This window comes from Bufo bufo, chromosome 1 (genome assembly GCF_905171765.1).
Source record: "Bufo bufo chromosome 1, aBufBuf1.1, whole genome shotgun sequence".
In the NCBI taxonomy this organism is placed as follows: domain Eukaryota; kingdom Metazoa; phylum Chordata; class Amphibia; order Anura; family Bufonidae; genus Bufo; species Bufo bufo.
The window spans coordinates 10,534,826-10,561,428 of NC_053389.1; the positions used below are offsets into that span (position 1 = coordinate 10,534,826).

A 26,603-nucleotide genomic window follows, 5' to 3' on the forward strand; every position below is an offset into this window, starting at 1 on the left:
CTCTTCGGACTCTGTACATGAGGTAACAAGGGGTAATACAGTCCTGATCAAAAGTTTAAGAACACTTGAAAAATGGCAAAACATCATATTTTACATTGTTGGATCTTAACAAGGTTCCAAGTAGAGCTTCAACATGCAACAAGAAGAAATGGGAGTGAGACAAAACATTTTTTGAGCATTCAATTAATTGAAAACAACGAATTAACTGAAACAGGCTGTTTTTCAGCTGATCCAAATTGTAGGACCACATGCCTTTAAAAGGCCAAATATGTGCAAAGATGTGGATTCATTGTCATTTTCTGTCAGGTAGTCACACGTTGTGATGTCAAAGGCAAAAAAACACTCCCTTTTTGAAGGTGGTCGGGTTGTTGAACTGCATAAGCAGGGTCGATCACAGCGCGCCATCGCTGCTGAGGTGGGACGCAGTAAGACAGTCATTTGGAATTTCTTAAATGATCCTGAGGGTTATGGAACAAAAAAGTCAAGTGGAAGACCCAAAAAAATTGGCTGTCCGTCAAGACACTGGACGATCCTCGACCCAAATGAAGGCCCTTACTGGTGCTGATTGCAGCCCCATAACCATCAGACGGCATCTGAGACTGAAGGGCTTCAAAAACAAAAAAGTCTTCAAAGACCTCGTCTCCTTGACCACCACAGAACTGCTCGTTTGGACTTTGCAAGAGAGCCCCAAACATGGGACATTCAAAGGTGGAAGAAAGTTTTATTCTCTGATGAGAAAAAATGTAACCTTGATGGTCCTGATGGTTTCCAACGTTACTGGCCTGACAAACAGATCCCACCTGAGATGTTTTCTACACACCACAGTGGAGGGGGCGCCATAATGGTCTGGGGGGCTTTTTCCTTCAGTGGAACAATGGAGCTTCAGGAAGTGTAGGGGCATCAAACGGCCGCTGGCTATGTCCAGATGTTGCAGAGAGCATTCCTCATGACTGAGGGCCCTCGTCTGTGTGGTAACGACTGGGTTTTTCAACAGGACAACGCTACAGTACAGAATGCCCGCAGGACAAGGGACTTCTTCCAGGAGAATAACATCACTCTTTTGGCCCATCCTGCTTGTTCCCCTGATCTAAATCCAATTCAGAACCTTTGGGGATGGATGGCAAGGGAAGTTTACAAAAATGGACAACAGTTCCAGACAGTAGATGGCCTTCGTGCGGCCGTCTTCACCACCTGGAGAAATGTTCCCACTCACCTCATGGAAACGCTTGCATCAAGCATGCCAAAACAATAACGGCGGAGCTACTCATTACTGAGTTCATGTTTGGAAGTTGGATTTCTGTTTTGGGGGAGTTTAGTTTTTTTTTGGAGGTGTGGTCCTAAACTTTTGATCAGCTGAAAAACAGCCTGTTTCAGTTTATTCGTTGTTTTCATTAAATTGAATGCTCAAAAAATGTTTTGTCTCACTCCCATTTCTTATAAGTTATATTACCCCTGTATAATGTCCCCTGATAGACCTCTTGAGTTATATTACCCCTGTATAATAATGTACCCTGATACCCCTTAGTTATATTACCCCGCTTGGGTAATATAACTAAGGGGTATCAGGGTACATTATTATACAGGGGTAATATAACTCAGGACTAGGCCTATCAGACATTATACAGTTATAATGACACCCACAGCAGCCTCCATTCTAAATAATGTCCACATTGATCCTTATTAAAAATAATGTCCCCCACAGTGGCCCCCATTTTCATGTCCCCCACAGTGGCCCCCATTTTCATGTCCCCCACAGTGGCCCCAATTTTTATGTACCCTGCATCGGCCCCCGCCCCCCATTGTAAAAAATGCCCCCCCACAGTGTCTCCCCATTGTAAAAAATGTGTAACCACATCACACGGTCACGGTGACGCACCCACTGTCCAGGTCTGTCCCACAGACTCAGGCTCTCACAGCAGGCTTCTTTCTCCGCACTGCTCGGGGCGGGCGGTAACAGGCAGGCAGAGCGGGCGGCGGCGATCACTCACTGTACGTCACGCGCCTGCGCCGCCGAGTGGGAGGAGCAGGCGCGTGACGTCAGTGAGCGCCGCCCGCACATCCTGGAGCTGAGTGACTGGTGAGGTATGGACACGGTAATTAAGAGAGGAGCGCAGGTCGCAGGGCAGGAGAGATCCGAGGGAGGGAGCCAGGGCGCAGGAGAGTCAAAGAGGAACGGCGCCCCCAGCAACAAGAGGGCGCTCTACGCGGTGGCCCTGCCTGCGCCCCCCTTCTGACAGCGCCCCGGGGGGGGCCACCCGGCCCGCCCGGTCCAAGAAACGGCCCTGGGTTCCAGTGTATGAACCTTCCTACCCTCAAGTTCCGTTCATACGGATAGCAGTCAGGGCTAGGATTAGGGTATCCATAGGTGGTCACCGTTTCTCTTTCCCTAGCTTTGAGGCCTAGTTTTCCCTTCCCTCCTGTTGTCGTTGTGGTGTTCCCTCCCACATCAGTACGTGACAATGGACCCACGGAATCTAATGGAGATTCTCTGATACGCCAGCCCGGTCCTATAAACTCAGTGAAGGTCCTGGTTGTGACTGGTTACTTCACTTCATTCTTTACTTTTAGAACTACCGTATGTGGTGCAGTGCTGTAGGGTAATATTTATTTATTTATTCTTTATAGTTTTAGTAACTAAAATTTTCTTCTTTTTGTTTTTAGTGCCACCAGAAAATGTAACAAATAACGGACTGGTCTGCCCGGCCTGTTCCACCTTCTCGGGGTGTAAAGATCAGCCGCGCAGCGCCATGAAATGCCGCGGAGATGAGACACGGTGCTTTCAGTACACACGCTGTAAACACTTTATTGATACTCTGTAACCTTTTGTCTCCATGGTGACGTCTATTATAATGAATACATTGGTTTCTATTTTCTTTTCTATCAGCTTTGAATCAAAAGGAGTACATATTCGGCTGCGCGTCTCTTTGGTATTGTAATTTACGTCTCTTAATTGGTCAAATATATCGCGCTAAACTCGAACCAGTGATAATGAAAAACTGCACAAAGGCGAGCAGCACAAGTTCTCTGCCAGTGGGTGAGTTTACTTTATTGTATTTGTGTCGTAATAACTGGTCGTTTAGGGGCACACGCAGGATTTTGTAAAAGGGAGGTTCACAGAGACCTATCCGCACACATGTACTTCTATGGTGCCATAAAGCACCCGGATAAATACTAACTGCAATACTCAAAGAACGCAATGTGCTGTCATACAGCACCATGATACTGCAGGCAGTAATGTAACATAGTAACATAGTTTATAAGGCTGAAAAAAGCCCTCTGTCCATCCGGTTCGACCTGTTATCCTGCAAGTTGGTCCAGAGGAAGGCAAAAAAATAACTTTGAGGTAGAAGCCAATTTTCCTCACTTTAGAGGAAAAAAATCCTTCCCGACTCCAATCAGAATAACTCCCCTCTCTAGTAGCTATAGCCTGTAATATTATTATACTCCAGAAATACATCCAGGCCCCTCCTGAACTCTTTTATTGTACTCACCATCACCACCTCCTCAGGCAGAGAGCTCCATAGTCTCACTGCTCTTACCGTAAAGAGTCCACAGTCTCACTGCTCTTACAGTATAGAGTCCATAGTCTCACTGCTCTTACAGTATAGAGTCCATAGTCTCACTGTTCATACAGTAAAGAGTCCATAGTCTCACTGCTCTTACAGTAAAGAGTCCATAGTCTCACTGCTCTTACCGTAAAGAGTCCACAGTCTCACTGCTCTTACAGTATAGAGTCCATAGTCTCACTGCTCTTACAGTAAAGAGTCCATAGTCTCACTGCTCTTACAGTAAAGAGTCCATAGTCTCACTGCTCTTACAGTATAGAGTCCATAGTCTCACTGCTCTTACAGTAAAGGTCCATTGTCTCACTGCTCTTACTGTAAAGAGTCCATAGTCTCACTGCTCTTACAGTAAAGAGTCCATAGTCTCACTGCTCTTACAGTAAAGAGTCCATAGTCTCACTGCTCTTACAGTATAGAGTCCATAGTCTCACTGCTCTTACAGTAAAGAGTCCATAGTCTCACTGCTCTTACAGTATAGAGTCCATAGTCTCACTGCTCTTACAGTAAAGAGTCCATAGTCTCACTGCTCTTACCGTAAAGAGTCTATAGTCTCACTGCTCTTACAGTATAGAGTCCATAGTCTCACTGCTCTTACAGTAAAGAGTCCATAGTCTCACTGCTCTTACAGTATAGAGTTCATAGTCTCTCTGCTCTTACAGTAAAGAGTCCATAGTCTCACTGCTCTTACCGTAAAGAGTTCCATAGTCTCACTGCTCTTACAGTAAAGAGTCCATAGTCTCACTGCTCTTACAGTAAAGAGTCTATAGTCTCACCGCTCTTACAGTATAGAGTCCATAGTCTCTCTGCTCTTACAGTAAAGAGTCCATAGTCTCACTGCTCTTACAGTATAGAGTCCATAGTCTCTCTGCTCTTACAGTAAAGAGTCCATAGTCTCACTGCTCTTACAGTAAAGAGTCCATAGTCTCACTGCTCTTACAGTAAAGAGTCCATAGTCTCACTGCTCTTACAGTAGAGTCCATAGTCTCACTGCTCTTACAGTAAAGAGTCCATAGTCTCACTGCTCTTACAGTAAAGGTCCATAGTCTCACTGCTCTTACAGTGAAGAGTCTATAGTCTCAACGCTTTTACAGTGAAGAGTCCAAAGTCTCACTGCTCTAACAGTAAAGAGTCCATAGTCTCACTGCTCTTACAGTAAAGAGTCCATTGTCTCACTGCTCTTACAGTATAGAGTCCATAGTCTCACTGCTCTTACAGTAAAGAGTCCACAGTCTTACTGCTCTTATAATAAAGAGTCCATAGTCTCACCGCTCTTACCGTAAAGACTCCATAGTCTGACTGCTCTTACAGTAAAGAGTCCACAGTCTTACTGCTCTTATAATAAAGAGTCCATAGTCTCACTGCTCTTACAGTAAAGAGTCCACAGTCTTACTGCTCTTATAATAAAGAGTCCATAGTCTCACTGCTCTTACAGTAAAGAGTCCATTGTCTCACTGCTCTTACAGTAAAGAGTCCATAGTCTCACTGCTCTTACAGTAAAGAGTCCATAGTCTCACTGCTCTTATAGTAAAGAGTCCATAGTCTCACTGCTTTTACAGTAAAGTGTCCGTAGTCTCACCGCTCTTACAGTATAGAGTCCATAGTCTCACTGCTCTTACAGTAAAGAGTCCATAGTCTCACTGCTCTTACAGTAAAGAGTCCACAGTCTCACTGCTCTTACAGTAAAGAGTCCATAGTATCACTGCTCTTAAAGTAAACAGTTTATAGTCTCACTGCTCTTACAGTAAAGAGATCATAGTCTCACTGCTCTTACAGTATAGAGTCCCATAGTCTCACTTCTCTTACTGTAAAGAGTTCATAATTTCACTGCTCTTACCGTAAAGAGTCCATAGTCTCACTGCTCTTACAGTAGAGTCCATAGTCTCACTTCTCTTACCGTAAAGAGTCCATAGTCTCACTGCTCTTACAGTAAAGAGTCCATAGTCTCACTGCTCTTACAGTAAAGAGTCCATAGTCTCACTACTCTTACAGTAAAGAGTCCATAGCCTCACTGCTCTTACAGTAAAGAGGCCATAGTCTCACTGCTCTTACAGTAAAGAGTCCATAGTCTCACTGCTCTTACAGTAAAGAGGCCATAGTCTCACTGCTCTTACAGTAAAGAGTCCACAGTCTCACTGCTCTTACAGTAAAGAGTCCATAGTCTCACTGCTCTTACAGTAAAGAGTCCATAGTCTCACTGCTCTTACAGTATAGAGTCCATAGTCTCACTGCTCTTACAGTAAATAATCCATAGTCTCACTGCTCTTACAGTAAATAATCCATAGTCTCACTGCTCTTACAGTATATAGTCCATAGTCTCACTGCTCTTACAGTAAAGAGTCCATAGTCTCACTGCTCTTACAGTAGAGTCCATAGCCTCACTGCTCTTACAGTAAAGAGTCCATAGTCTCACTGCTCTTACAGTAAAGGTCCATAGTCTCACTGCTCTTACAATAAAGAGTCCATAGTCTCACTGCTCTTACAGTAAAGAGTCCATAGTCTCACTGTTCTTACAGTAAAGAGTCCATAGTCTCACTGCTCTTACAGTAAAGAGTCCATAGTCTCACTGCTCTTACAGTAAAGAGTCCATAGTCTCACTGCTCTTACAATAAAGAGTCCATAGTCTCACTGCTCTTACAGTAAAGAGTCCATAGTCTCACTGCTCTTACAGTAAAGAGTCCATAGTCTCACCGCTCTTACAGTAAAGAGTCTATAGTCTCACTGCTCTTACAGTAAAGAGTCCATAGTCTCACTGCTCTTACAGTAAAGAGTCCATAGTCTCACTGCTCTTATAGTAAAGAGTCCATAGTCTCACTGCTTTTACAGTAAAGTGTCCGTAGTCTCACCGCTCTTACAGTATAGAGTCCATAGTCTCACTGCTCTTACAGTAAAGAGTCCATAGTCTCACTGCTCTTACAGTAAAGAGTCCACAGTCTCACTGCTCTTACAGTAAAGAGTCCATAGTATCACTGCTCTTAAAGTAAACAGTTTATAGTCTCACTGCTCTTACAGTAAAGAGATCATAGTCTCACTGCTCTTACAGTATAGAGTCCCATAGTCTCACTTCTCTTACTGTAAAGAGTTCATAATTTCACTGCTCTTACCGTAAAGAGTCCATAGTCTCACTGCTCTTACAGTAGAGTCCATAGTCTCACTTCTCTTACCGTAAAGAGTCCATAGTCTCACTGCTCTTACAGTAAAGAGTCCATAGTCTTACTGCTCTTACAGTAAAGAGTCCATAGTCTCACTACTCTTACAGTAAAGAGTCCATAGCCTCACTGCTCTTACAGTAAAGAGGCCATAGTCTCACTGCTCTTACAGTAAAGAGTCCATAGTCTCACTGCTCTTACAGTAAAGAGGCCATAGTCTCACTGCTCTTACAGTAAAGAGTCCACAGTCTCACTGCTCTTACAGTAAAGAGTCCATAGTCTCACTGCTCTTACAGTAAAGAGTCCATAGTCTCACTGCTCTTACAGTATAGAGTCCATAGTCTCACTGCTCTTACAGTAAATAATCCATAGTCTCACTGCTCTTACAGTAAATAATCCATAGTCTCACTGCTCTTACAGTATATAGTCCATAGTCTCACTGCTCTTACAGTAAAGAGTCCATAGTCTCACTGCTCTTACAGTAGAGTCCATAGCCTCACTGCTCTTACAGTAAAGAGTCCATAGTCTCACTGCTCTTACAGTAAAGGTCCATAGTCTCACTGCTCTTACAATAAAGAGTCCATAGTCTCACTGTTCTTACAGTAAAGAGTCCATAGTCTCACTGCTCTTACAGTAAAGAGTCCATAGTCTCACTGCTCTTACAGTAAAGAGTCCATAGTCTCACTGCTCTTACAATAAAGAGTCCATAGTCTCACTGCTCTTACAGTAAAGAGTCCATAGTCTCACTGTTCTTACAGTAAAGAGTCCATAGTCTCACTGCTCTTACAGTAAAGAGTCCATAGTCTCACTGCTCTTACAGTAAAGAGTCCATAGTCTCACTGCTCTTACAGTAGAGTCCATAGCCTCACTGCTCTTACAGTAAAGAGTCCATAGTCTCACTGCTCTTACAGTAAAGGTCCATAGTCTCACTGCTCTTACAGTAAAGAGTCCATAGTCTCACTGCTCTTACAGTAAATAGTCCATAGTCTCACTGCTCTTACAGTAAAGAGTCCATAGTCTCACTGCTCTTACAGTAAAGAGTCCATAGTCTCACTGCTCTTACAGTAAAGAGTCCATAGTCTCACTGCTCTTACAGTAAAGAGTCCATAGTCTCACCGCTCTTACAGTAAAGAGTCTATAGTCTCACTGCTCTTACAGTAAAGAGTCCATAGTCTCACTGCTCTTACTGTAAAGAATCCTCTTCTATGTTTGTGTACAAACCTTCTTTCCTCCAGACGCAGAGGATGTCCCCTCGTCACAGTCACAGTCCTGGGGATAAATAGATGATGGGAGTGATCTCTGTACTGTCCCCTGATATATTTATACATAGTTTTTAGATCTCCCTTGAGTCGTCTTTTTTCTAAAGTGAATAACCCTAAATTTGATAATCTTTCAGGGTACTGTAGTCCCCCATTCCAGTTATTATGTTAGTTGCCCTCCTCTGAACCCTCTCCAGCTCTGCTATGTCTGCCTTGTTCACATGAGCCCAGAACTGTACACAGTCCTCCATGTGTGGTCTGACCAGTGATGTGTAAAGTGGTAGGACTATGTTCTCATCACCGGCATCTATGCCCCTTTTGATGCAACCCATTATCTTATTGGCCAAATAATTTATTGTGCGCCAAGCTGGTGCCCATGGTTGACCATACTATATCATACAGTGGTTCCTTTGACATTGCCGAAAAAGAAAGTGTCATTAAAGAGCACCCATCAGCAGGATCAACCCTATAAAACCAAGAATACTGCATGGTAAGGCTGATGCCTGTCTTGTGAAACTTGGTTGCAGCATTCCCCCTAAAAAAAAGTAAATGCAAACGAGGGCTTTAGTGCACCGAAGGGCTTGGCCAGCACTGGAAATCTCAGGAGCTGAGGTGCATCTGAGCTCTTCAGCTTTCCAGCGCTGGCCAAGCCCTTCGGTGCACTAAAGCCCTCATTTGCACACAGAAGTAAAAGTCATATTTTTTTTTTATCTCGGGAATGTTACCTATTTTCACAAGATAGGTTAAATTTCATTCAGCAGGATTAACCCTACCAGCCAGTGTGCCAGGTTTAATAGGATTGATCCAGCTGACAAGTGCTATTAAAGTGTTCCCATTCTTTGCCTTTGTAAAGGTCATCAATGCACTGGGAGGGCATAAAGTGTAAAAAGTCCCCAAAAAAGTGCCAACCCATGTCCAGAGTGTAATATTATTCCAGACTAATGTTGCCCACAGCAGTGTCGAAAATGTGTGACTTTTTACTACTTATGTACAAAAAGTGGGTGGGGCGAGGGAGGAAGCGTGTGGCCTGACACATTTATGATTGGCGGTCTCCTATATGAAATATAGCGGTATGTAACTTATGATTGCTGTAGTTTTGCTGAAAAAATGATTTTATACAAACGCAAATCACCTGTGAAAAGAGCCAAAGGGGGGCCCAGCTGCGCCCCTTCCCAGTGAGCCCAGCACCTCCCCTCATCCTCAAGTCCCCTATTAACCCCTTTGACGTCATTCCGAGGCCGCACTGTAATCATGGAAAGAGTCGGCGCATGCGTAGTTCTTTCCATAAGGCTGATGGCAGCACAGGGACAGGAGATCGCGAGGACGCTTACGTGAAAAGTAAACACACTTGTACAAGATTACAGTGCGGCCTCAGAATGACATCAGAGGAGCTTGGAGGGGACCTGCGGATGATGGGAGGTGCTGGGCTCCACTGACGGCTAGGACTCCCCTTGGGCTCTTTCACAGGGGATTTGCATATATATATATATATATATATATATATATACAATCGTTTTTTCAGGAAATCTACAACAATCATAGGTTACATATGACATTACATTTCTGACATGCTATAGGAGAGTCCCAATAACATGTAATCAGGTCTATAAGGCTTTTATTTGTATGCAAATTACCCCTTGTTGCAACAAGGGCATTGCAGTTGCACCAAAGGTTCCGATCATTTTCCTTGTTGGCTTTGCCCCCGATCCTTTGACTGACAGGGCCCGGCAGTGTAGACATTCTAAGACCTCACCCTGAAGTACTGCAGCATCGTGTTCAGAGCACGCTCAGTACATGTGTAGTATCCCATAGTTTCTGGATGCAAGTTTATTCAAGTAAAGCTGTTGAACTTTCACTAAGTCCTGACTTGACTTATTCTCTTCCTCCTACAACTAACCCCTTTATTTCTTCGGAGCCTAGCCCTGGGAAGCAATGGTAACCAGGTAGGAGCACCTTAACACACACACAGAGACTGTTAAGGCCGCACCACACCATTTGGCATTCCTATAAACCTGGGACTCGATCGGCCCTGGGGTCAGCAAGTTGCAATATTTGCCGTCACGAACAGGATGTTACTTTTGTGCCTTTTTGCTATTGAAGGCCTACAGTACTTGCATACCCCCAGAAACATGACTTTATTGCTGTTAGGCCCGGTGAAACTGCACCAGGTGCGCGACGGCACATGAGGGGTTAATCGGCCATCTTGGCCATGTCTGGCGTAAGTTCTTTTAACACAGCCAGATCGAGAGGAATAAGAGGGCACACCAGCAGCAGCCTGACTGGGGCTCCATGATGTAGGGTGATGAGCCCGAGATAAAAGAGGCCCTAACTGAGATCCAGGCTGCCCTGGAGAAGCGGGCACCTGGAGGACTAGAAGTGTCCACCATATCAGCCGGTGAGGCGGACGAGTCAGGAGCGTCCACTCCGCGGCCCAGAGTTGCAGTACCCCCTACCTGACTGAATTCCAAAGTCCCAGCCTACGTTGTTGCCCACGCCAAAGACAGCTAGGAATATAAGAAACCAATTGTAGAATGGGTGATACAGGTCATGGAAAATCCGAGGCGGGGCAATCCGCAACTGGAGCAATGCATGGGGACTGTCATCTGGTCCACATTTGGAGCGGGGAAGCGGCTTCTTTGCCGACTCTGAGACCAAGGAGGAGAAGTTTTTAGGCCGCAGGTCAGTCAAGTGGGCAGTCTATATGCAGGAGACCAAGTGGAGTACACCCCCATGGGCTCTGCTATGGGCCGCTTTGCTGCTAGAGTGATTCTAATATCTAAGTTCCTGGTTCCAGCGGCGGTACCCAAGGTCCGGCAGGAATATCTAGGGGCATCGTTCTGAGGTCACTGTTTGCAAGAGGCTGCAGAGGGAGTCCTTTGATTTCAAGAAAAGCAGCAGCTACAGCCAGAGGTCTTGATCCCAGGCCTGCCTCCACCACCTATGCTCCACCTAGGCTCCCAGGTGAATACAGTCCTTTTATATCGGCCCACGATTGTCCAGTACCAGCTGCTGTGGAAAATGCAACCACCTGTTGCTGGCAAGGGGCAGGAGAGACACCTTATGTCTTTCAGTAGCTCAAGCAGCAAGGAGGACTTCAGGTTCCTTGCTAAGAAGTTCCTGGTCTGACATCATAAATAAACATGTACAATCGGAGCACCTACATGGACTGCGCGTGAAGGGTGAGAACTTGTTGGCCCGTTTATTGCTTTGTTTTTGTTGCCCTTGGTTGTCCTCACCCAGAGGGTCATGTTTTGTCAGTACACTTCCCCAGCCACGAACTGTCTCCAAGTTGCGGTGAGTGCGATGACGTCATCGAAGGTCCTTTTGCAGGTCCTGCAGGAAGAAGAAAGAAGACGATACCGGCTGTGCGGATGAGGTGAGTTTATTTTATTTATTTTTTTAACCCCTCAATATACAGTACAGACCAAAAGTTTGGACACACCTTCTCATTCAAAGAGTTTTCTTTATTTTCATGACTATGAAAATTGTAGATTCACACTGAAGGCATCAAAACTATGAATTAACACATGTGGAATTATATACATAACAAACAAGTGTGAAACAACTGAAAATATGTCATATTCTAGGTTCTTCAAAGTAGCCTCCTTTTGCTTTGATTACTGCTTTGCACACTCTTGGCATTCTCTTGATGAGCTTCAAGAGGTAGTCACCTGAAATGGTCTTCCAACAGTCTTGAAGGAGTTCCCAGAGATGCTTAGCACTTGTTGGCCCTTTTGCCTTCACTCTGCGGTCCAGCTCACCCCAAACCATCTCGATTGGGTTCAGATCCGGTGACTGTGGAGGCCAGGTCATCTGGCGCAGCACCCCATCACTCTCCTTCATGGTCAAATAGCCCTTACTTTCAAAGTTTTCCCAATTTTTCGGCTGACTGACTGACCTTCATTTCTTAAAGTAATGATGGCCACTCGTTTTTTTTTACTTAGCTGCTTTTTTCTTGCCATAATACAAATTCTAACAGTCTATTCAGTAGGACTATCAGCTGTGTATCCACCTGACTTATCCTCAATGCAACTGATGGTCCCAACCCCATTTATAAGGCAAGAAATCCCACTTATTAAACCGTACAGGGCACACCTGTGAAGTGAAAACCATTTCAGGGGACTACCTCTTGAAGCTCATCAAGAGAATGCGCTGTGACGTGTCCTTTTGGTTCTTTGGTTATACCGAGAGGGAAATGGAAAATAAGACACCCTACTCAAAAGGGCAGAGACCTGAAGGTAGCCATTGCTATTTCAGTTTATGTATATGGTAATAGGAAGTAGTATAAAGCAGCATTCTAACTTATAAAAGGAGCATACCCTAAGCACAAGCTGAGGGTGGCTTGGTTTTAAGTAAGGGGGTATGTAGTACCCTAGAGTGGCACTAACATTCCTACACCCTGCTACTGTCTCTAATGGCTAACAATAATGTCATCTGTGTATTTATTCCAGTTCCTCTTACACTGTGCATTGATAATATTGCTATGAAACTGTTATGCTCATGTGCTGTGTCAGGTGGCAGTGTATCTCGCAGAGAGAGATCTGTACATAGAATGGAACTTACTATTCCATTCTCTTCACCTCCACCCTTTGGCCAGAAGTGGGCTAGTTCTGCTACCTAGCAATAAAAGGGTTGCTGGAAGCTATAGTTTAGTTCTAGTCTATTCCAGTTGAGATTTGATAGTGGAGCTGAGAAGACAATAGATAATGGAGCAGTGAGGGGAAGGGCCCCCTCCTGCAGAAGGAGACTCACCAGGGAAGCAGCTCATAGAGCCCCATGACTCAGAACAGATTAAGAGTCAGAGCATTGCGAGGTGGTTAATAGTCAAAGCACTCCATTCCAAAGGTACAAGAACTGCAACAGAGTACAGTGAAGCCTGAGTTTAGCACAGCAGAGAGAGAATATTCAAGCATGCCTGCCAGCTTATGCCAAAACCTGCTGGAACCAAGAGAAAGACCAAATAATTTCAGGATGCAAGTTTATTCAAGTAAAGCTGTTGAAATTTCACAAATTCTGGGCTCGAATTATTTTCCATCCCCTACAATTCTCCCCTTCACTGCTTTGGAGCCTAACACTGGGGGTCGGCTGCATCCATGTAGGAGCACCGTGACACATACACAAGAGCATTTAGGCTACTTTCACACTAGCGCTTGATCGGATCTGTTCTGAACGGATCCGATCATATTAATGCAGACGGAGGCTCCGTTCAGTACGGATCCGTCTGCATTAATAACTTAGAAAAATTTCTAAGTTACGAAAGTAGCCTGAGCGGATCCGTTCAGACTTTCAATGTAAAGTCAATGGGGGACGGATCCGCTTGAAGATTGAGCCATATGGTGTCATCTTCAAGCGGATCCGTTCCCATTGACTTACATTGTAAGTCTGGACGGATCCGCACGCCTCCGCACGGCCAGGCGGACACCCGAACGCTGCAAGCAGCGTTCAGCTGTCCGCCTGGCCGTGCGGAGGCGAGCGGAGCGGAGGCTGAACGCCGCCAGACTGATGCAGTCTGAGCGGATCCGCATCCATTCAGACTGCATCAGGGCTGGACGGAAGCGTTCTGCTCCGCTCGTGAGCCCCTTCAAACGGAGCTCACGAGCGGACAGCAGAACGCTAGTGTGAAAGTAGCCTAAGGCGGCAACACACCACTCGGCATTCCTATAAGCCTGGGACACAATCATCCCTGAGGGGTGGCACGTTGCACAAGGCCGGAAATTGCTGGGCAGATGCACAGACAAATATCATCCCAATACATGAACTGTGCATGCACTGAACGTGCTACCGCAAGTCTTCAGGGCCAGGTAAGAGTGCGGTCAGACAGCAAGGGCAATAAGTGAAGCCTCGGAAGCAAGGGCAGCTACACTGTCATTGCACCAAGGGGTTAAGTTGTATACATTAAAAAGCCTTATTTCTCATAATTAGATGCTCAGATAAGGATGCAAACATTTGAACATGCGGTTGTTATTACTTACCAGTATGCGGTGACAAAAAATGTCTTATACATTAATTTCTTTTAAATTCAGAAAATTATTTGATATGCAAGCAATGTCAAGGCGATCTAGACTACAAATGTGAAAATTATGCTAAATGTGCTCCAGAGCATGATGCCTGCGTGACCACAATTTCACAGACCATATACGGTAGGTAAAGTTACAATATATATGATTGTACATAAAGGATCTGTTAATTCACCTGATTAGTATAGTAAAGAAGATCTGCCAGCTCTCCAGTGTGGTGTAGTATAGAGGATCTGTCAGCTCTCCTGTGTGGTGTAGTATTGAGGATCTGTCGGCTCTCCTGTGTGGTGTAGTATAGATGATCTGTCAGCTCTCCTGTATGGTGTAGTATAGAGGATCTGTCGGCTCTGCTGTGCGGTGTAGTATAGAGGATCTGTCAGCTCTCCTGTGTGGTGTAGTATAGAGGATCTGTCAGCTCTCCTGTGTGGTGTAGTATAGAGGATCTGTCAGTTCTCCTGTGCGGTGTAGTATAGAGGATCTGTCGGCTCTCCTGTGTGGTGGAGTATAGAGGATCTGTCAGCTCTCCAGTGTGGTGTAGTATAGAGGATCTGTCAGCTCTCCAGTGTGGTGTAGTATAGAGGATCTGTCACCTCTCCTGTGTGGTGTAGTATAGAGGATCTGTCAGCTCTCCTGTGTGGTGTAGTATAGAGGATCTGTCAGCTCTCCTGTGTGGTGTAGTATAGAGGATCTGTCAGCTCTCCTGTGTGGTGTAGTATAGAGGATCTGTCAGCTCTCCAGTGTGGTGTAGTATAGAGGATCTGTCAGCTCTCCTGTGTGGTGTAGTATAGAGGATCTGTCAGCTCTCCAGTGTGGTGTAGTATAGAGGATCTGTCAGCTCTCCAGTGTGGTGTAGTATAGAGGATCTGTCACCTCTCCTGTGTGGTGTAGTATAGAGGATCTGTCGGCTCTCCTGTGTGGTGTAGTATAGATGATCTGTCAGCTCTCCTGTGTGGTGTAGTATAGATGATCTGTCAGCTCTCCTGTATGGTGTAGTATAGAGGATCTGTCGGCTCTGCTGTGCGGTGTAGTATAGAGGATCTGTCAGCTCTCCTGTGTGGTGTAGTATAGAGGATCTGTCAGCTCTCCTGTGTGGTGTAGTATAGAGGATCTGTCAGTTCTCCTGTGCGGTGTAGTATAGAGGATCTGTCGGCTCTCCTGTGTGGTGGAGTATAGAGGATCTGTCAGCTCTCCAGTGTGGTGTAGTATAGAGGATCTGTCAGCTCTCCAGTGTGGTGTAGTATAGAGGATCTGTCACCTCTCCTGTGTGGTGTAGTATAGAGGATCTGTCAGCTCTCCTGTGTGGTGTAGTATAGAGGATCTGTCAGCTCTCCTGTGTGGTGTAGTATAGAGGATCTGTCAGCTCTCCTGTGTGGTGTAGTATAGAGGATCTGTCAGCTCTCCAGTGTGGTGTAGTATAGAGGATCTGTCAGCTCTCCTGTGTGGTGTAGTATAGAGGATCTGTCAGCTCTCCTGTGTGGTGTAGTATAGAGGATCTGTCAGCTCTCCTGTCTGGTGTAGTATAGAGGATCTGTCAGCTCTCCTGTGTGGTGTAGTATAGAGGATCTGTCAGCTCTCCTGTGTGGTGTAGTATAGAGGATCTGTCAGCTCTCCTGTGTGGTGTAGTATAGAGGATCTGTCAGCTCTCCTGTGTGGTGTAGTATAGAGGATCTGTCAGCTCTCCTGTGTGGTGTAGTATAGATGATCTGTCAGCTCTCCTGTGTGGTGTAGTATAGAGGATCTGTCGGCTCTCCTGTGTGGTGTAGTATAGAGGATCTGTCAGCTCTCCTGTGTGGTGTAGTATAGAGGATCTGTCAGCTCTCCTGTGTGGTGTAGTATAGAGGATCTGTCGGCTCTGCTGTGTGGTGTAGTATAGAGGATCTGTCAGCTCTGCTGTGTGGTGTAGTATAGAGGATCTGTCGGCTCTCCTGTGTGGTGTAGTATAGAGGATCTGTCGGCTCTCCTGTGTGGTGTAGTATAGAGGATCTGTCAGCTCTCCTGTGCGGTGCAGTATAGAGGATCTGTCAGCTCTCCTGTGTGGTGTAGTATAGAGGATCTGTCAGCTCTCCTGTGTGGTGTAGTATAGAGGATCTGTCGGCTCTCCTGTGTGGTGTAGTATAGAGGATCTGTCAGCTCTCCTGTGTGGTGTAGTATAGAGGATCTGTCGGCTCTCCTGTGTGGTGTAGTATAGAGGATCTGTCAGCTCTCCTGTATGGTGTAGTATAGAGGATCTGTCAGCTCTCCTGTGTGGTGTAGTATAGAGGATCTGTCAGCTCTCCAATGTGGTGTAGTATAGAGGATCTGTCAGCTCATCTGTGTGGTGTAGTATAGAGGATCTGTCAGCTCTCCTGTGTGGTGTAGTATAGAGGATCTGTCAGCTCTCCTGTGTGGTGTAGTATAGAGGATCTGTCAGCTCTCCTGTGTGGTGTAGTATAGAGGATCTGTCAGCTCTCCTGTGTGGTGTAGTATAGAGGATCTGTCAGCTCTCCTGTGTGGTGTAGTATAGAGGATCTGTCAGCTCTCCTGTGTGGTGTAGTATAGAGGATCTGTCAGCTCTCCTGTGTGGTGTAGTATAGAGGATCTGTCAGCTCTCCTGTGTGGTGTAGTATAGAGGATCTGTCAGCTCTCCTGTGTGGTGTAGTATAGAGGATCTGTCAGCTCTCCTATGTGGTGTAGTATAGAGGATCTGTCAGCTCTCCTGTGTGGTGTAGTATAGAGGATCTGTCAGCTCTGCTGTGTGGTGTAGTATAGAGGATCTGTCAGCTCTCCTGTGTGGTGTAGTATAGAGGATCTGTCAGCTCTCCTGTGTGGTGTAGTATAGAGGATCTGTCAGCTCTCCTGTGTGGTGTAGTATAGAGGATCTGTCAGCTCTGTGTGGTGTAGTATAGAGGATCTGTCAGCTCTCCTGTGTGGTGTAGTATAGAGGATCTGTCGGCTCTCCTGTGTGGTGTAGTAGAGAGGATCTGTCAGCTCTGCTGTGTGGTGTAGTATAGAGGATCAGTCGGCTCCATGTGTGGTGTAGTATAGAGGATCTGTCAGCCCTCCTGTGTGGTGTAGTATAGAGGATCTGTCGGCTCTCCTGTGTTGTGTAGTATAGAGGATCTGTCAGCTCTCCTGTGTGGGGTAGTATAGAGGATCTGTCAGCTCTCCTGTGTGGTGTAGTATAGAGGATCTGTCAGCTCTCCTGTATGGTGTAGTATAGAGGATCTGTCAGCTCTCCTGTGTGGTGTAGTATAGAGGATCTGTCAGCTCTGCTGTGTGGTGTAGTATAGAGGATCTGTCAGCTCTGCTGTGTGGTGTAGTATAGAGGATCTGTCAGCTCTCCTGTGTGGTGTAGTATAGAGGATCTGTCAGCTCTCCTGTGTGGTGTAGTATAGAGGATCTGTCAGCTCTCCTGTGTGGTGTAGTATAGAGGATCTGTCAGCTCTCCTGTGTGGTGTAGTATAGAGGATCTGTCGGCTCTCCTGTGTGGTGTAGTATAGAGGATCTGTCAGCTCTCCTGTGTGGTGTAGTATAGAGGATCTGTCGGCTCTCCTGTGCGGTGCAGTATAGAGGATCTGTCAGCTCTCCTGTGTGGTGTAGTATAGAGGATCTGTCAGCTCTGCTGTGTGGTGTAGTATAGAGGATCTGTCAGCTCTGCTGTGTGGTGTAGTATAGAGGATTTGTCAGCTCTGCTGTGTGGTGTAGTATAGAGGATCTGTCAGCTCTGCTGTGTGGTGTAGTATAGAGGATCTGTCGGCTCTCCTGTGTGGTGTAGTATAGAGGATCTGTCAGCTCTGCTGTGTGGTGTAGTATAGAGGATCTGTCGGCTCTCCTGTGTGGTGTAGTATAGAGGATCTGTCAGCTCTCCTGTGTGGTGTAGTATAGAGGATCTGTCAGCTCCCCTGTGTGGTGTAGTATAGAGGACCTGTCAGCTCTCCTGTGTGGTGTAGTATAGAGGATCTGTCAGCTCTCCTGTGTGGTGTAGTATAGAGGATTTGTCAGCTCTGCTGTGTGGTGTAGTATAGAGGATCTGTCAGCTCTCCTGTGTGGTGTAGTATAGAGGATCTGTCAGCTCTGCTGTGTGGTGTAGTATAGAGGATTTGTCAGCTCTGCTGTGTGGTGTAGTATAGAGGATCTGTCAGCTCTCCTGTGCGGTGTAGTATAGAGGATCTGTCAGCTCTCCTGTGTGGTGTAGTATAGAGGATCTGTCAGCTCTGCTGTGTGGTGTAGTATAGAGGATCTGTCAGCTCTGCTGTGTGGTGTAGTATAGAGGATCTGTCTCCTCTCCTGTGTGGTGTAGTATAGAGGATCTGTCAGCTCTCCTGTGTGGTGTAGTATAGAGGATCTGTCAGCTCTCCTGTGTGGTGTAGTATAGAGGATCTGTCAGCTCTCCTGTGTGGTGTAGTATAGAGGATCTGTCAGCTCTCCTGTGTGGTGTAGTATAGAGGATCTGTCGGTTCTCCTGTGTGGTGTAGTATAGAGGATCTGTCAGCTCTCCTGTGTGGTGTAGTATAGAGGATCTGTCAGTTCTCCTGTGTGGTGTAGTATAGAGGATCTGTCAGCTCTGCTGTGTGGTGTAGTATAGAGGATCTGTCGGCTCTCCTGTGTGGTGTAGTATAGAGGATCTGTCAGCTCTTCTGTGTGGTGTAGTATAGAGGATCTGTCAGCTCTCCAGTGTGGTGTAGTATAGAGGATCTGTCGGCTCTGCTGTGTGGTGTAGTATAGAGGATCTGTCAGCTCTCCTGTGTGGTGTAGTATAGAGGATCTGTCAGCTCTCCTGTGTGGTGTAGTATAGAGGATCTGTCAGCTCTCCTGTGTGGTGTAGTATAGAGGATCTGTCGGCTCTCCTGTGTGGTGTAGTATAGAGGATCTGTCAGCTCTCATGTGCGGTGTAGTATAGAGGATCTGTCAGCTCTCCTGTGTGGTGTAGTATAGAGGATCTGTCGGCTCTCCTGTGTGGTGTAGTATAGAGGATCTGTCGGCTCTGCTGTGTGGTGTAGTATAGAGGATCTGTCAGCTCTCCTGTGTGGTGTAGTATAGAGGATCTGTCAGCTCTCCTGTGTGTAGTAGTATAGGGGATCTGTCAGCTCTCCTGTGTGGTGTAGTATAGGGGATCTGTCGGCTCTGCTGTGTGGTGTAGTATAGAGGATCTGTCAGCTCTCCTGTGTGGTGTAGTATAGAGGATCTGTCAGCTCTCCTGTGTGGTGTAGTATAGAGGATCTGTCAGCTCTGCTGTGTGGTGTAGTATAGAGGATCTGTCTCCTCTCCTGTGTGGTGTAGTATAGAGGATCTGTCTGCTCTCCTGTGTGGTGTAGTATAGAGGATCTGTCGGCTCTCCTGTGTGGTGTAGTATAGAGGACCTGTCAGCTCTGCTGTGTGGTGTAGTATAGAGGACCTGTCAGCTCTCCTCTGTGGTGTAGTATAGAGGATCTGTCGGCTCTCCTGTGTGGTGTAGTATAGAGGATCTGTCAGCTCTCCTGTGTGGTGTAGTATAGAGTATCTGTCGGCTCTCCTGTGTGGTGTAGTATAGAGGATCTGTCAGCTCTCCTGTGTGGTGTAGTATAGAGGATCTGTCAGCTCTCCTGTGTGGTGTAGTATAGAGGATCTGTCAGCTCTCCTGTGTGGTGTAGTATAGAGGATCTGTCTGCTCTCCTGTGTGGTGTAGTATAGAGGATCTGTCAGCTCTCCTGTGTGGTGTAGTATAGAGGATCTGTCGGCTCTCCTGTGTGGTGTAGTATAGAGGATCTGTCAGCTCTCCTGTGTGGTGTAGTATAGAGGATCTGTCAGCTCTCCTGTGTGGTGTAGTATAGAGGATCTGTCACCTATCCTGTGTGGTGTAGTATAGAGGATCTGTCAGCTCTCCTGTGTGGTGTAGTATAGAGGATCTGTCAGCTCTCCTGTGTGGTGTAGTATAGAGGATCTGTCAGCTCTCCTGTGCGGTGTAGTATAGAGGATCTGTCAGCTCTCCTGTGTGGTGTAGTATAGAGGATCTGTCAGCTCTCCTGTGTGGTGTAGTATAGAGGATCTGTCAGCTCTTCTGTGTGGTGTAGTATAGAGGATCTGTCAGCTCTGCTGTGTGGTGTAGTATAGAGGACCTGTCAGCTCTCCTGTGTGGTGTAGTATAGAGGATCTGTCTGCTCTCCTGTGTGGTGTAGTATAGAGGATCTGTCAGCTCACCTGTGTGGTGTAGTATAGAGGATCTGTCGGCTCTCCTCTGTGGTGTAGTATAGAGGATCTGTCGGCTCTCCTGTGTGGTGTAGTATAGAGGATCTGTCAGCTCTCCTGTGTGGTGTAGTATAGAGGACCTGTCAGCTCTCCTGTGTGGTGTAGTATAGAGGATCTGTCAGCTCTGCTGTGTGGTGTAGTATAGAGGATCTGTCAGCTCTCCTGTGCGGTGTAGTATAGAGGATCTGTCAGCTCTCCTGTGTGGTGTAGTATAGAGGATCTGTCAGCTCTCCTGTGTGGTGTAGTATAGAGGATCTGTCGGCTCTCCTGTGTGGTGTAGTATAGAGGATCTGTCAGCTCTCCTGTGTGGTGTAGTATAGAGGATCTGTCAGCTCTCCTGTGTGGTGTAGTATAGAGGATCTGTCAGCTCTCCTGTGTGGTGTAGTATAGAGGATCTGTCAGCTCTCCTGTGTGGTGTAGTATAGAGGATCTGTCAGCTCTCCTGTCTGGTGTAGTATAGAGGATCTGTCAGCTCCCCTGTGTGGTGTAGTATAGAGGATCTGTCAGCTCTCCTGTGTGGTGTAGTATAGAGGATCTGTCAGCTCTCCTGTGTGGTGTAGTATAGAGGATCTGTCAGCTCTCCTGTGTGGTGTAGTATAGAGGATCTGTCAGCTCTCCTGTGTGGTGTAGTATAGAGGATCTGTCAGCTCTGCTGTGTGGTGTAGTATAGAGGATCTGTCAGCTCTCCTGTGTGGAGTAGTATAGAGGATCTGTCGGCTCTCCTGTGTGGTGTAGTATAGAGGATCTGTCAGCTCTCCTGTGTGGTGTAGTATAGAGGATCTGTCAGCTCTCCTGTGTGGTGTAGTATAGAAGATCTGTCAGCTCTGCTGTGTGGTGTAGTATAGAGGATCTGTCAGCTCTCCTGTGTGGTGTAGTATAGAGGACCTGTCAGCTCTGCTGTGTGGTGTAGTATAGAGGATCTGTCAGCTCTCCTGTGTGTTGTAGTATAGAGGATCTGTCGGCTCTCCTGTGTGGTGTTGTATAGAGGATCTGTCAGCTCTGCTGTGTGGTGTAGTATAGAGGATCTGTCAGCTCTCCTGTGTGGTGTAGTATAGAGGATCTGTCAGTTCTGCTGTGTGGTGTTGTATAGAGGATCTGTCAGCTCTGCTGTGTGGTGTAGTATAGAGGATCTGTCGGCTCTCCTGTGCGGTGTAGTATAGAGGATATGTCAGCTCTGCTGTGTGGTGTAGTATAGAGGATCTGTCAGCTCTCCTGTGTGGTGTAGTATAGAGGATCTGTCAGCTCTCCTGTGTGGTGTAGTATAGAGGATCTGTCAGCTCTCCTGTGTGGTGTAGTATAGAGGATCTGTCAGCTCTCCTGTGTGGTGTAGTATAGAGGATCTGTCAGCTCTCCTGTGTGGTGTAGTATAGAGGATCTGTCAGCTCTCCTCTGTGGTGTAGTATAGAGGATCTGTCAGCTCTCCTGTGTGGGGTAGTATAGAGGATCTGTCAGCTCTGCTGTGTGGTGTAGTATAGAGGATCTGTCAGCTCTCCTGTGTGGTGTAGTATAGAGGATCTGTCAGCTCTCCTGTATGGTGTAGTATAGAGGATCTGTCAGCTCTCCTGTGTGGTGTAGTATAGAGGATCTGTCAGCTCTCCTCTGTGGTGTAGTATAGAGGATCTGTCAGCTCTCCTGTATGGTGTAGTATAGAGGATCTGTCAGCTCTCCTGTATGGTGTAGTATAGAGGATCTGTCAGCTCTCCTCTGTGGTGTAGTATAGAGGATCTGTCAGCTCTCCTGTGTGGGGTAGTATAGAGGATCTGTCAGCTCTGCTGTGTGGTGTAGTATAGAGGATCTGTCGGCTCTCCTGTGTGGTGTAGTGTAGAGGATCTGTCAGCTCTCCTGTGTGGTGTAGTATAGAGGATCTGTCGGCTCTCCTGTGTGGTGTAGTATAGAGGATCTGTCAGCTCTCCTGTGTGGTGTAGTATAGAGGATCTGTCAGCTCTCCTGTGTGGTGTAGTATAGAGGATCTGTCGGCTCTCCTGTGTGGTGTAGTATAGAGGATCTGTCGGCTCTCCTGTGTGGTGTAGTATAGAGGATCTGTCAGCTCTCCTGTCTGGTGTAGTATAGAGGATCTGTCAGCTCTCCAGTGTGGTGTAGTATAGAGGATCTGTCAGCTCTCCTGTGTGGTGTAGTATAGAGGATCTGTCAGCTCTCCTGTGTGGTGTAGTATAGAGGATCTGTCAGCTCTCCTGTGTGGTGTAGTATAGAGGATCTGTCAGCTCTCCTGTGTGGTGTAGTATAGAGGATCTGTCAGCTCTCCTGTGTGGTGTAGTATAGAGGATCTGTCAGCTCTCCTGTGTGGTGTAGTATAGAGGATCTGTCAGCTCTCCTGTGTGGTGTAGTATAGAGGATCTGTCAGCTCTCCTGTGTGGTGTAGTATAGAGGACCTGTCAGCTCTGCTGTGTGGTGTAGTATAGAGGACCTGTCAGCTCTCCTGTGTGGTGTAGTATAGAGGATCTGTCAGCTCTGCTGTGTGGTGTAGTATAGAGGACCTGTCAGCTCTGCTGTGTGGTGTAGTATAGAGGATCTGTCAGCTCTCCTGTGTGGTGTAGTATAGAGGATCTGTCAGCTCTGCTGTGTGGTGTAGTATAGAGGATCTGTCATCTCTCCTCTGTGGTGTAGTATAGAGGATCTGTCGGCTCTCCTGTGTGGTGTAGTATAGAGGATCTGTCAGCTCTGCTGTGTGGTGTAGTATAGAGGATCTGTCAGCTCTCCTGTGTGGTGTAGTATAGAGGATCTGTCAGCTCTCCTGTGTGGTGTAATATAGAGGATCTGTCGGCTCTCCTGTGTGGTGTAGTATAGAGGATCTGTCGGCTCTCCTGTGTGGTGTAATATAGAGGATCTGTCGGCTCTCCTGTGTGGTGTAGTATAGAGGATCTGTCAGCTCTCCTGTGTGGTGTAGTATAGAGGATCTGTCAGCTCTCCAGTGTGGTGTAGTATAGAGGATCTGTCAGCTCTCCTGTGTGGTGTAGTATAGAGGATCTGTCAGCTCTCCTGTGTGGTGTAATATAGAGGATCTGTCAGCTCTCCTGTGTGGTGTAGTATAGAGGATCTGTCGGCTCTCCTGTGTGGTGTAGTATAGAGGATCTGTCCGCTCTCCTGTGTGGTGTAGTATAGAGGATCTGTCAGCTCTCCTGTGTGGTGTAGTATAGAGGATCTGTCAGCTCTCCTGTGTGGTGTAGTATAGAGGATCTGTCAGCTCTCCTGTGTGGTGTAGTATAGAGGATCTGTCAGCTCTCCTGTGTGGTGTAATATAGAGGATCTGTCAGCTCTCCTGTGTGGTGTAGTATAGAGGATCTGTCGGCTCTCCTGTGTGGTGTAATATAGAGGATCTGTCGGCTCTCCTGTGTGGTGTAGTATAGAGGATCTGTCAGCTCTCCTGTGTGGTGTAGTATAGAGGATCTGTCAGCTCTCCAGTGTGGTGTAGTATAGAGGATCTGTCAGCTCTCCTGTGTGGTGTAGTATAGAGGATCTGTCAGCTCTCCTGTGTGGTGTAGTATAGAGGATCTGTCAGCTCTCCTGTGTGGTGTAGTATAGAGGATCTGTCAGCTCTCCTGTGTGGTGTAGTATAGAGGATCTGTCAGCTCTCCTGTGTGGTGTAGTATAGAGGATCTGTCAGCTCTGCTGTGTGGTGTAGTATAGATGATCTGTCAGCTCTCCTGTGTGGTGTAGTATAGAGGATCTGTCAGCTCTCCTGTGTGGTGTAGTATAGATGATCTGTCAGCTCTCCTGTGTGGTGTAGTATAGAGGATCTGTCTGCTCTCCTGTGTGGTGTAGTATAGAGGATCTGTCAGCTCCCCTGTGTGGTGTAGTATAGAGGATCTGTCAGCTCTCCTGTGTGGTGTAGTATAGAGGATCTGTCAGCTCTGCTGTGTGGTGTAGGATAGAGGATCTGTCAGCTCTCCTGTGTGGTGTAGTATAGAGGATCTGTCAGCTCTCCTGTGTGGTGTAGTATAGAGGATCTGTCAGCTCTGCTGTGTGGTGTAGTATAGAGGATCTGTCAGCTCTGCTGTGTGGTGTAGTATGAAACTGGTGATTTCCCAGTCTACAGCTATTGATGACTTATCACTGGAGTAGGAGCCGAGGCGCAGTCAGAGAATCGCGCCGTCTGTTAGTCCCGATGCCAGCGATCGGAGGGGGCGCTGGGGGTTTGACTCTGGTTTGATATTGATGTCCTATCTTTAGGCTCGGTTGTCAGTATTTGTATTCCGGAAAACTCCTTTAAAGATGGTTTCCACAGGTGTTATTGGATGGGACCGGTGGCTGATGCGGATCTCGCGGTCACGCACACGCGGAGCTGCATCAAGTTGTGTTGTGATTGTCTCTCGGCTTTCTCTTTTCACCTTGCTCCTCGGTCACAGTGTAGGTGCACCCGGTGCCTCCTGCTGTGGTCCGTGCTGCTTCCTGACAAGTGTCTGTGACTTCCTTGCAGGCTCCCCAGCTCTTTGTTATCTCCATCTCTGGGACCGCCATCTTGGAGGCCGTTCCACTCCTCTAATCCTGCTAGAACCATTTGCTCCTTTTCTGCTTTTGCTCTGCAGCAGCTCCTACCACCTCCATCCTGCCGGAGCGTCGGCCACTTTCTCCTCTCGTCTTCCTCTTGTCTTGTACCTTTCACTGTACAGCGGCACCTACTGTAGCTTACACCGGCACCTACTGTAGCTTACACCGGCGCCTACTGTAGCTTACACCGGCACCTACTGTAGCTTACACCGGCACCTACTGTAGCTTACACCAGCACCTACTGTAGCTTACACCGACACCTACTGTAGCTTACATCGGCACCTACTGTAGCTTACACCAGCACCTACTGTAGCGGCTCTGTTCACCCTCCGTCTTCAGACTGTGGACCTTCCACTTCAAGTGATTATATCTCTAGCTAGAAATATTACATTAGTAAAAGGTTTTAAATTTTTTTTATGTTCTTTAAAAAGCCCGGTGTAGGTTAAAGAGGTGACCAATTAAATGCCATAGACAGTCTTGTTTTCTCAATGCGAGCGTACATGACATTGTTCTGCCCCCCCCCCAGCTGTGATAGTGACGGCCCTCGGCAGTGTAAACATGAAGACCAGACATGTTCCTTGTCCACATGATGCAAGTTGGCGGTGATGAGTTGATTTGTTGCTGTGTCCCCTTCCTCTGGCTGTTCCTAGCTTCCAGTACTTTGGTTTAGGAGTTAAATGGTTAAGTGGACACATGTGGTGCATACGCAGATGCTGTATCTGTGCAGGCGCCGGACATGTCCCCTTTGCGTTCAGTGCCAGTGCTGAAGCCTGAAGAAGCGGTTCCATTCTCCTGACCACCACCATCTTGTATCCTATGGACACTGATGATACCCGGGCTGTATGTTGACACCACTGATAATGGGGTAGCGGGGGGCTTCACTGACATCACGTATACTTGAACAGAGCAAACATGGTCGCCCTTTTAGTGTCCGATTGAAAGGCTATTCCTGTGAGTAAAGTCTCATTGTGATACTTGGTTACAATGTTTCTTCATCTCTACTGATTGGAAACATTCATTTATGTAACAGGAGGATACAAGAGGAATATACAGCGCACAAGAAGATGTGGGTCCTCCGCAGAGTGTGACACCGCCGGGATCATCACCACCGTTCAGAAGATTATTTCCAGAAGCACCACCTGCTGTTATTATGACAACTGTATTCCTCCATTACCAACTTGTAAGTATCTGCGCTGTCTGAAAACCACTTACCTCAATATGGACCAGTGTCCTTGTGTTTTGGCAGAAAGTTCCAAATCCCCTGAATACAAACCTCACAGTTAGATGATAACCACCTGCCACCACTAGAGGGAGCTCTGGTGCCTTCTGTATTCCCCTTATGCAGTGAGCTCCCCCTAGTGGTGGCTGAAGCAGACAGAATTTTATTACTTAACTTTTTGAAAGGGGAAAATGATGTTTCAACAGAAATCAATCAAAAGGTAGAGCAAAAGTTTTACTAATAAATGGACATGAAGAGGCGGAGTCATATCACATGCCGCTACTAGATTATTGCCTTTTCTTATTTTATGGGAAATTATCCCACCTGGATTTCTAAATTCAACTTTGTTTTGTAACCTCCAGTGATGAGCTCAAGTTGCATAGAAAAACACATTACCCAGCAGTAGTGATGAGCAGCATAGGCAATTTTCGAATTCGCAATATTTCGCAAATTTTTGGCCTAATATTCACCATAAATTTGCAAATTTGTGATCTCCAGTCATTATAATCTTGATTGAGAAAATCGGCAATGTAAAATGCGCATATTGCGCTCGCAAAACCGGCGTGGCTCACTTTTGCTACATTTTTCAAGCTGCTAGAAGTTTCCTGAAACTGGAGATAATGGTTGGCAGCAACTTTCGTGACTCCTGATCACTGGAAGTAATTTTACATTACAGCAGTGTGCTCCAA

The 26,603-nt window shown here is 46.6% G+C and overlaps 1 protein-coding gene across 1 annotated transcript in view; it reads left to right on the forward strand.

Annotated features, from left to right (window-relative positions):
- Window positions 1–26,603, forward strand: part of LOC120987316 — an 80,278-nt gene that overhangs the window by 50,295 nt on the left and 3,380 nt on the right. Inside the window, exons 3-6 of the mRNA XM_040415885.1 lie at window positions 2,662–2,793; window positions 2,885–3,034; window positions 13,992–14,108; window positions 25,726–25,875. Of these exons, the coding sequence (XP_040271819.1) occupies window positions 2,662–2,793; window positions 2,885–3,034; window positions 13,992–14,108; window positions 25,726–25,875 (549 nt within the window). The remainder of the gene's footprint in view (window positions 1–2,661; window positions 2,794–2,884; window positions 3,035–13,991; window positions 14,109–25,725; window positions 25,876–26,603) is intronic.